An 11763-nucleotide genomic window follows, 5' to 3' on the forward strand; every position below is an offset into this window, starting at 1 on the left:
CTCAACAACAGAGAGAAATTACCCCGCCCTATATGGTGGAATTTCCCCCCCTTTGTTTATTCATTTATTTTCAGTGTTTCTCAAAGAGGTTTTGGTCAACGGCATTTTCTCACATGCTTGATTTTGAGTTTAATTCTTAATGAGGTACATTTGTTCTTGCTTATAGTAGTATTTTATTAGTTACTCGTTGACCTCTGCTTTTTTTTTTTTTTGAATCTAGGTATCTTCTTGTCTAATGTTAGATTCTATTAAGATCCATTTAAGGTATTAAGATTGATTTAAGAGATAACTAATTAATATATGCTCTTCCATATATAGGATCTCTATCTATGTTAATTTCGATTCTACAAGTTTGGTCTTTCAATCTCCCATGTAGCAAGAAGACAGGATTTTCTAAATTTGCATTGCCATGCATAATAGTTATGAGCAAACAAACATTATCGTACTAATTATACGATATGCTACAAAACACTTTTTTATTTTAAATTCTTGCTTTTTTGTAGCAAGGAACAAAAGAAGATTAATATTCTTTCCATTTCACTTCAGACATTATACACTTTATTAAATAAGGGGATACGGAAAGAGCATTGGTCAGCAATCCGCATGCAATAATCAACTAAAACCAGAGAAGAAGGGAACAGCGGTGGAGTTCAACCATTCATTGCCTTGAATGAAATTTTGAACTGTGAACTGGCTAGCCTCAGTGGAGTTAGTGATGACCCTATAACCAGGCCAAGTAACTCTAGCACTTGTATTGGAACCCGGACCTCGATTATTATACTCCCCATAATACAAGGTATCCAATGCAAACGTGCCATTCCACTCTAACCACCCTGCAGGGTCTATAAGATCCTCCATATAAGAATTTAGATAAACAGTTCTGGAATACTTTTTCCAAGGCCGACCCAGGTAGTTCTTGAACGAGCTTTTCACTGGGATCAAATCTGCAGCAGCTGCAACCTTGCAGTTGATGATGGAAATGCCGGTGTTTTGGTTAGGGTCTTCTCTGCCCTGTGCGGTGAAGAGGTTCTTTTGGTTTTCGTTAGGCTTGCGTGCGTACAAGTTGCAGTTCTGGAACACCACTGCGGCGTTGCCAAAGATGAAGTCTACGGTGCCGTAAACGTCGCATTCGCGGTAGAATTGTCGCAGAGAGTGGACGTAGAGAGTGTCTTGGTATGCAACGAAGCTGCATTGGTAGAAGACTGATAAGTCAGCCCCGCTCCTTAGGGCCACGGCTTGGTGCTTGCTGGGCCCTGCTGAGTTCTCAAAGGTTACGCCCTTTGCTATGAATCCCTCTCCAACCACAGCTGAAACACATGTATAAGTTTCATTCACCTGTTAGACCATCAACTAACAGAATAATAAAATATGCAAAATTTTAAAATTTAGATGACAAAATATGTAATTTTTTTTAAAAATTAAGTAGTAAAATTCACAAATTGTGAAACATTGATGCAAAAATTGCAATTAAGAAAAACAGGAGGTCCGCTTTAGTTGGGTTGGATTAATGTGGACTCCTGTCAGCCAACTCAAGAGATTACGCTCATTTTTTTTTTTTTTTGAGAAAAAAAAGTTAATAATGCAAAGTTTAAGGTAACTAGGTAAGTGTTTATAGCCGGTGTTATCGGCAGCAACCTTAAGTATAATAATGCTGAAATATATGTAGACCAAGGTGTCATGCCAAGTAGGACGCGAGATTTTTGGTTTTGCAATATGTTATCCTTGATGGGAAAAGCACATTAATATAAGACAAAATTCTTATCCAATATATCTAATAATTGATTCATAGCGATTGCTCTTTTTGGTGCTGTCCACCCTGTAAATTCCATCGGTTAGTCTTTGATTTCAAAACAAAATTGTTATATAGACTGATAGACATATAGTCTTTTCCAAATTATTATGATATATTAGTCTCAGGAAAAAAGATTGTTGATATATTAATCTCAGCCTTAATCTACTGAGGTCAGATCTAATATGTGTTCTGCTTAGGGGTGGGTATATGGACTTGAGTCCGGGGACCGGTTCGTAAGTCCGCGGATTTCACGGATAACGGGCTCATTTTTTTTAATCCGTATAATTATACGGACTTTTTAGGTCCGGTCCGTTTAGTCCGCGGATTTTGCGAATTTAATCCGCGAGCCCGCGGATTACCCGTTTAAATGTGGACTCAAATTTTATTATTGAAGATGCTTGATTATATTTGATAGATGTAATTTGACTTTCAAATATTTTATGTTTATTTTTAAGATATTAATTGAGACTTTGATGTTTTAAGGTATTTAGACTTTGATGTACTTGGACTTACAAATGTTTTATATTTGTTTGGTTGTGTATTAAGACTTTTAAAGTTTTAAGGTAGTAAGGCTTTAATATTTGGTTAATAGTTAGTATGCTTGGACTTTAAATTTTAAAGGCATTGAGACTTAAATATTTCTATTAGAAATTTAGAATGTGTAAACTTTGTTATTTAAGACTTTGATTTATTATTTACAATGTTTGATGTTATTATTAGAAGTATATTTATATCATTTTATATTTTTTTTTCTCATATTTTCATAGGTTAAATAAAGGAAAAGAAATTCAAAATCTGAGTCAATATTCATTTAAACAATTTAGATTTAATTGAGCCCGCGGACTTATCCGTTTATCCGCAGGCTTCACGGGCCGGATACGGACTTGAAAATTTAAGTCATTTATTTCGCAGACCAGATTTATCCGGCCCGTTAAAAATGCGGACTTCGCGGACCGGGCCTTAAACGGACCGGACCGGTCCGCATACCCAGCCTTCTGCTTAAACAAAGCAATATAATGTTATGCCTTTCAAAAGTGAATCGGTTGACTAAGAGCTGCCCGATATTAATTTTGTGTCTTCTATATACTATCATTTTCTTTGGTGGGTCTTGAATGGATCTCTATACGTCTTACTTGTCTGATTAGTAGGGAAAATTTGTGGATACAGCTGAAAATCGAGCTTTGGTATAAAGTGGGTAGTATATATATATGGACTCATACAGATCCATCGTCTTTCAGTTCAATCATGAGCAAGTAGTACTTAAAGATTTTAATTATAACTTTGTGAATTAGTTATATTCTAAGTTCTCACGTTCAAATCTAAGTTCTGTACGAGACAAGAAAAAAAAAAGTATTTTTCATTTTAAAATGCCAATGATCTATGCACAACTAGGCACAAGTAAGCCATTTTTCTTGTCAGACAACCGACACTGGCCCGTGATGGTGATATGCGAATATAAGTTACTGCATGAGCATCAGAAAATGCAGATCTATGTTTCCTACTTTACTCTGAAAAGCCTTTGGTGCCTGGATTTGACAAAACACAAATAACGCGAGTGCATGTCTGTTTTACTAATAATAATTCTAATAATTTAAAATAGTAATTTATTTTATTTTTTTTTGCAACATCAGTACTCCAAGTCTGATTCACTGGTTAATTTACCTCTCTTTATTGGCTTTAAATTCAATAAACATTAATTAAGCCAATTCCGTCTGTTCTTTCGTTTTCATGTTTTCTTTTTTATATAACCTTAATTTTCAATAATGAACACTCCATCAAACATTAAAACTCGCTGAATAAAAATAGCAGAAGCAACATATAGTAAGAAAGTTAGAGTTAAACGCACCGACAGTGGCTGATTGGAAAGTGGTCCAGCCGTCCACAACATTCCTACTGGCCTTCACCACTGTCTTTCCAATTCCATCTCCAACCCACATGAGATTGGTTTTCTTCCTTATCACCTCCACATTCTCGAAGTATGCCCCGGCTTTTATGTATATCACAAATCTATACTCACAATATTTACCACACAATGTCAATAATTTAACATCATGCATGGTTAAGTATAAATATTTCTCAAACTTAATTATTATACACCACAATTTCAGTTGAATGAAAACTTAAAAGACCTTCCTAATAAAATTATAATGTAAAAATTAAAGAGTAAATGATTTTTTTTAATGATAAGAAAATTATAAAAATAATCACAATATATAGGAATCAAACCTAAATTCTTGTATTTTTATTATTTCAACCTCTTCTCCTGACCACTAATATATACTAAGAGTTTATATATTAGTATATAATAAAATTATCTAATTATAAATTATCATATACGATAAATTTATTATAATAAGTATTTTAAAATTCATATTTATTGTGATTTTGAATTGATCAATAGTATAATTTTTTAAGTGATGATAATACATTAAAAAATAGATTAAATTTATTATAAATCCCAAAATTTATTAGTATAAACAAAAATGCTAGGAAACTTTTTAGAAAGTAAATGTAAATCTAACTCAATTTATAAAATCAGCATTACTTTCACTTATAAAATCTTTGTTTATCTTAACTTTAAGTGACATGAGACTTTTTTTTTAATACAACATATCTTACCTAAGTAGTAAATTAATGGCGAGTGAACAGTTTTTAATGATATATTTAGGTGAGTTGGGTTTTTCTCGATATATGTGAAAAATGAAAACATATTAATGAATGTGACATGCATGTGATTATGGATATCAGGATAAGGTGGCAGTAGCACTTGCCTAGTTGTGGTGGAGTTTGGAGCCGCAGCAAGTGCTTCTCCTATGGTGGTGAAGTTTCCAGTGCCATCTTTTGCCACAACAAGATCGAAGTTGGTTTCATTGACAGCAGCCTGAAGCAGCTTCCGGTCTTTGCGTGACAGCCACGACGGGAACCCCTTTTTCGCCTCACCGTATTCAGGGAACGCCTCATTCGGCGACGACACTCCGGGCACTTTCTTCAGCATTGCGAGGGAGTTACTGACGTGGTGCGAGATCTGGAACAAACCCTCCTGAATCCTGTCCCTCACGTTCCCTTTGCTGTAGGCGAAGCCGTCGAGGCACGTGTAGAGGTTGGTCATGGCGGCGCTGAGGAGAGTCTGGGAGTCGTGGTAGAGCTTGGAGCCTATGGCGGCTTGGGAGAGGTCGGCGACGGTGGTTCGGAGCTCAGAGACGGTGCCGTCGAAGAGGGAGAGGCAGTCGTCGAGGGCTCGGCGTTCGAGGGTGGTGAGGGCTGGGAGGTGCTTGCGGAGGTCGGTGCAGTTGGAGGAGGAGTGTGTGACTTCGGAGATGGTGTGGTTGACGAGGGTGCATATGGTCTGTGGGAGGGTTTTTGAGGTGAGGTCGGGGAAGGAGGAAAGGGTTGAGACGCAGAGGTGAGGGTAGAGTGTGCCTTCGCATGTGGAGTTAGCTACTTGGAGATGGAGGGGAGTGGTTGTTGCTGTTGTTGTTGCGTTTGCGGTGAAGGAACAAAGGAGGAGAAAGAGAATGGGTACGTGGAATAGCATGGTTGGTGGTGGTGGTGTTCTTCTACTGAGGGGGTTATACATGGCTAGCTATGGTACAGAGAAAGAAGAAGAAGAGGTGGCAAGTGTGAAGTGGGGTACGTGAAGTATTAAGGATAAATAGGGTGGTTGGTTTAGATGAATGATGACATAAATGAGTTAGTGTGAGCTTTTCTTCGGATCTCACATGCTGTCTGTAATTTCTCTCACACTCTCACTCAAAGAATCACAATCAAATTATTGATGTTGTCGTCATATGATCATGAGATCATCTGTTTTAAATTGGTTCGTGCCGTGGATTTACAGCTAAAAATCATGCGTTATTTTTATTGATCAGCTACAAATATAACACCTTTTATTTTTAATTCTTGTGTTAGGACTAAAACAAGTGAACTCACTTAATTATAAAAGTTTAGATGATATGTATAAAGTCGAATCATGCATGATATTGTTACCGGACATAATCATTTATACACTGCTAGTGTAAAGTTTTTTTATATTAATAATTAATTATATCTTTTAATTATGTCATGTCACAAATAAATGTGTTTACAATGACATAGTACAATTAAGAGATATAATTAGTTGTCAGTGTAAAAAATTGTCGGTGTATAAGTTATTAACTCTTATTACTATACATATTTTGATGAATATATTTCTTTTTGAATAAAAGACAAAAGAAAAACATGGAGTATTAAAATATTTTTTTTTTAATATATGGCGGTGATTTAAAATACACATATATACAATAATTTTAGTTTATAATCCGAACATAATTATTAATTCTTATCAGTTCGTATTTAAAAGATATTTTTTTATACACAAAATTATATTTCTTATATTAATTTAGAAATTTGAGGTTGTCTTTTCTTTATTACAGGTATTCTCCCATTCAAATCGAGAACCAGAGGGAAGTAGCATGCATTCTATGTACAAATCTCAAAATTAGGTAAAATTTGAGGTTATTTTTTCTTTAGTTCAAAATTATTTTCACCTGAAATCAATTATTAATAACATATATATATATATATATATATATATATATATATATATATATATATATATATATATATATATATATATATATATATATATATATATACTGGGTGATGCAAATCGTAAAATCTAAAACACCAATCCTGTCCTGTGTAACATGAGAAATGTGATTAATTTGGAGAAGAAAGGCTCAAGTGAATTGAATTTACATAGTAGCCACCCACCATGACTTAAATTTAGAGACCACCGACACTCAATCTTCTTGTACTGCAGATATATATATTTGCAATTCATTGCTTATCTTATATATTTGGACGAAATGAAAAGAAATAAAGAGGAGAATCAAAATAGTATGTACTCATAGTGTAAATTTTTATTTTATATTTTCAATTAATCAAAAAATATATTAATGATTATTTTTAAATAATTATCGTAAAAATAAAAAAAAATTAGCATACACTAATAGGAATAAAAACACTCCCTACCTCCATGAAAAAATGTTTTTTTTAAATAAGTGGTAGTTATTATTATTTTTTTTAAAAAGGTAGTTATTTTTATATGTACATTTTCTTCCTATTTTATTTTTAAATAACTATTAGTGAGAAAGAAATTAAAATATAATATAAAGATATAATTATTTTTTATTAAATAAATGACATCAAAAGAGAGTATCCCTTTATATATTGTTATACATTACAAACTTTAATTGGTTGATACTTAATAGTATAATTTTTTTAACATTTTAGTACATATATTATTTATTTCAAGTATAATAATGTATATTTTCATTTGGATAAAAAAAAATAGAAAGAAAAATGAGTTTAAAAAACAATTTTATTTTATTATTTAACTTTCTTTTCATGAAAAAATTCAAAATAAATTCTCATTATTCACTTTTCCTTTTCCCTCTCAAACTAATTAAGAAGCCTTAAAGTCAATTGTTTGTTTTACATTACAAAGACACGTGACTCTTATAAACTCTTTTCTTTACACTATCTTAATAAATTCAATAATTGAATTATTGTGACACAACTTTTACAAAATGGAGAATCATTAATTAATTAATTAATTCAAATATTTTTCTAAATATATACCTTAACATTAATTGTTGATCATGATAGAATATTCTTAATATAATAACAAGGAAGACAGGAAAATTTATGAGCTACCTCACAGCAATACATGTATACAAAATAATTTTTGACTTAAATATATTTTGTCTTTTAAATTTAGAATAAATTTGTTTTTGTCCCTCAAATTTAAAATTGTTATTTTTAGTCCCTATAATTTTAAAATATCTTATTTTAGTCTTTATATTCAAATTTTGTTAAAAAATTTATAAAATATTATTGTAAAAAATCTGTCTACTAATATTCCTATTAGTGAAAATATCATATTAAATTCAATTGATATTATTTAACCATCTTAATTTGTCACTTTCAGATATATTATTGGGGATTTAAGGGACTAAAATAAGATTTTTGAAAATTTCAAGACTAAAAACAATAATTTTAAATTTGAGGGACCAAAAATAAATTTATCTAAAACAACCTTCCATCTTAACAAAAGTATATCAAAATATTTAAAAATAACAAAGTATTTATTGTTGATTGGAAAGTATCAAAATTTTGCATTATAATCTATATTAATTAAGTGATTAAGAGTAAGAGCACAACTAACTCAGAGAGAATAAGTGCCAATCTAATACTTAATTGCTAATTGTCTAAAAAATTAATAAAGTTAATAATAATAATTAAATATAACAAAATAACTAACTTATATAACAAAATTAAAATTTAGAAATTTAGATACCACAAATTTTTTTTCAAAAATTTATTAATCACTTTTACCATTTTCAGTGATCAAATTAGAACTTTAATCATTGTTTATCCTTTGAATTCAAATTATACCAATTATAATGATTAATTATTTGCTTCTTTAGACATGTTTTTTTTAATATTATTTCATTTGACAAATATGTAATAAATTATTAGTTATTAAAATAAAGAAAATAATATTTTAAGAGTGATAAGTTGAAAGAGAAAATTAAATTTATTTTAATTCTAAAAAGTTTAGAGACTTAGAGCAACTCCAATGGGAGTTGTTTGTCCCATGAAGCAACTTAAGTCTCGATTTCTTACCATTGAAGAACTCTGACGTGGCAACATGAGTTGCTTGAAGAAGAGAGAGAGTTGCTTCCTCAAGCAACCGTTCCTTACTAGATTTCAAGCAGATCTTATTGAACATATTTAGGAACATTTCATAAATAATAATGATGAAAATTAATTTTGTATAATATTTATGTATTTACTATTGCTTTATTTTATTTTTAATATCTACTTATTGTGTATTTTTTCTCATAATTTATTTTCTTTTATTGTAGTGCAATTACTCTTTTTAATAAAAAAATTAAAATTAGTTCATAAATGATTAGAAAAAAATTCTAAAAGTTAAATTTCTTAAAATTTCTTACTATTAGAGTAAATTTGTGTTTGAATTACTTAATACTAACATGACATACTAGAGAGCATTTTTCTCATTTTTCAATGCATGAAACAACTCAAATGAGTTGCTCGGAGATGCTCTTAGTAAAAGCACAAGCACAAAGAGTAACGTGTGTCGCTAACTCATGGTTATGCTTAAAACCCTATGGGTAGTGATAGTCCTATAAATGTTTGGCAAGCCTTCACCTAATTATCGACTTCACAGGGGATTGCGACAGGACAGAACCATAATTATTTACACGTGGGTGCCCGCCAAGTCCTTTCCTACTTTATCTATGTTTAAATTCTAGCTAAAAATGAATGAAGACAAAAAAGGAAAATTGTATTTGTTTTTACGTTCAGTACTAGAGGTAAACCCATTCTCTCACTCACTTTCTTTTATGTTTCTAACAAAATGACCGATTGAACAATGTTGAAACGTTAAAACACGCTGTAAGTTTCCTGAACTCAACTACTAAAGAAAAAGTAAAATCCACCGAGGTCCCAATGAGAAGGAGGTGCAATGCATGGGCTCGAGAGTTAACAATTTCTTGTTATTTTATATCTAACAAACCTTATATTAAGTTTTTAAATCTACGTCTAACATTTTATAAAAATAAAAAATATAATATGTTAACAATTTTCTAAATTTAAAGAGACGGAATTGAAGTGGATCTACAAGGACAAATATATGAAATCTCATCTCACTTCATTGCCATGTTCTAAAAGGACCAACACATGAGTATGAATTCCAATTTTTTTTTATTATAGATTTTTGAGTCTGTGTTCCGTGGGCTCAGAAAAGCCCACGAGTCATGCCGATTAACATCAATCCATTAAGTATTGAGTTTTGGTTCATCACATACACACCTTTATATATATATATATATATATATATATATATATATATATATATATATATATCATATTTTCTTTATTTAAAAAAGTAATTTTAAAAATATATTTATTTATTTTTATTTTACACATCTATCATTTAATTTAATACTTTTTTCACACTTTTTTTTTTCTTTTCTCTTTCAATTTTTACATAACCTCTTGTTTTCTCTATCCTTATCTATATCAATAGGTAGTTTAATTCATTTAATTTTTACATTACTATCTTTTTCCCTTTCAATTTTCACAATTTTACCCTCCTCTCTTTTAGTTTTGACATGTGTCGAACAACAAAAATGGTGTGCAACAATATTATAAGTGTGTGTGACTTCTTTGACAGTTTCATCCTTGTCAATGTCGAAGGTATTTAATTAGATACACATTTTTCTTGAAACACTTCCTCCACTTTACCACGCACCCCTTCCTCAACATTCATGTGCTCTCGTTGATTTTAGGTTATTTTGTAAACATAGTTTTAGAAAGCACAACATTAAATTTAGTGTTTCAAAAAATATTTTTTGAAATATTAATTTTAACATTCTAAAAAGTACTTTTTGAAATAATAAAATTCGTGTTTTAAAAATTACTTTCTAGAATTGTGTTTTTTTTACATGTTTTAAGAGAATAATTTTCAAAATACTAAATTTACTATTTTGAAAAGTGCTTTTTGAAACACTAATTTTACTTTCTGGGAATAACTTTACGGAACATTAATTTTATTGTTTTGTAAAATATCTTTTGAAACACTAAAAATAAATTTTTAGGAAATTATCTTTTGAAAGTAAGAAAAAATTTAAATTCAATAGAATACCTTTATACTCTGTCATCTACTAAATATGTTACCAATGCAAGTAACTCATGAAAAATTTCAACCAACCATGCACAAATAATTGTTTTTTTTTTCGTTCCATCCCTTTTCACATGCACGAAAGGAAAAGGAAAGGGTGCCTGTGAAAGGGAAGGAAATTTTTTGAGAAAAAACACGCGTTTGACTTGATACCTTTAACATTGTCAAGGGAAACACACACATATACAATGTTGTCGCGGACTAATTCTAGGGTGCTTGGAAAACTTAAAAGAGTGAGAAGAAGGTAACAATGTGAAAACTGAAAGGGAGAAGAAGGTAATGCGAAAATCAAAAAAATTAAAACTACTTATTGAAATAAGTGAGGTAAAGGGAGGACAAGGGATGCAAGTGAAAATTGAAAGGGAGAGAAAAAAAAGTGTGAAAAAGAAGGAGAAAATATTAAATTAAACTATGGTGGTGTAAAATTATAAAATAAAAAAATTAAAGATATTTTAAAAATTTGCCTTTTTAAAAAAAGAAAAGGGAGTGTATTTATATATAAAAAAAAGGCTTTAAGTTTTTATTACAAAACAAAAGATTGAATTTAAAATTTTCAATCATGCACTTTTAAAGGAAATGATAGAAGTTTTGACTAAAAAATAGAGGCAATTTTGTTGAACTTTTAAAGTTTTTAACAACTTATAATAATAAAGTTGTTAGGATGCAAGCAAAGTCTCACATCATTCAAATAAGAGGATGAACATGTGTTTATACACACACTTGTCTCCATTGGTTGAGAGGCCTTTTGGGTGATATTCAAAAGTAAAACTGTGAGGGTTTGGGCCAAAAGCGGACAGTATCTCACCAATGTGGAAACATGTGTATATATGTGGTAACCCCCTCGGTACACAACAAAAGTTTCCAATGTTGTCTTATAAAATGTTTCACAAAATGCCATACACACATCTCCTAAAATTCAATTCAAAAGGAGGTTTCATAGATCATTGCAAGTAAAGTGCAAAATGTTATTAGGAAAAAAATTGTTAATGCCAAAATTTTCTTGTCGAGGAAGCTCGAGATGAGTTAAAAAGAGAGCTAAATGATTATTATTTTGATATTTGTTGATGAAAATGGTTTCATTCAAGGACTTTTTTTCCCCATATTGTACATGTCAAAGATACCACGACAACAACCCTTAAAAAAGATATATGTTCAATCCTTTCCCGTCATGATCTCTTTGATAAAAATATCCAGGATCAGGGTTATGATGGTTCTAGCA

General features: G+C 30.7%; 1 protein-coding gene across 1 annotated transcript; it reads right to left on the reverse strand.

Annotated features, from left to right (window-relative positions):
• Positions 1-459: 459 nt before the first annotated feature.
• On the reverse strand, positions 460-5539 carry LOC109812243 (pectinesterase). The gene is made up of 3 exons (XM_020376166.3): positions 4564-5539; positions 3639-3799; positions 460-1307 (listed from the first exon to the last, which is right to left on the reverse strand). Exons 1-3 carry the CDS (start codon positions 5367-5369, stop codon positions 613-615), a joined length of 1662 nt encoding a protein of 553 aa, XP_020231755.1. The 5' UTR covers positions 5370-5539; the 3' UTR covers positions 460-612.
• Positions 5540-11763: the final 6224 nt, after the last annotated feature.

Source organism: Cajanus cajan, chromosome 6, assembly GCF_000230855.2.
Source record: "Cajanus cajan strain Asha chromosome 6, NIPB_CcT2T_4, whole genome shotgun sequence".
Lineage (NCBI taxonomy): Eukaryota > Viridiplantae > Streptophyta > Magnoliopsida > Fabales > Fabaceae > Cajanus > Cajanus cajan.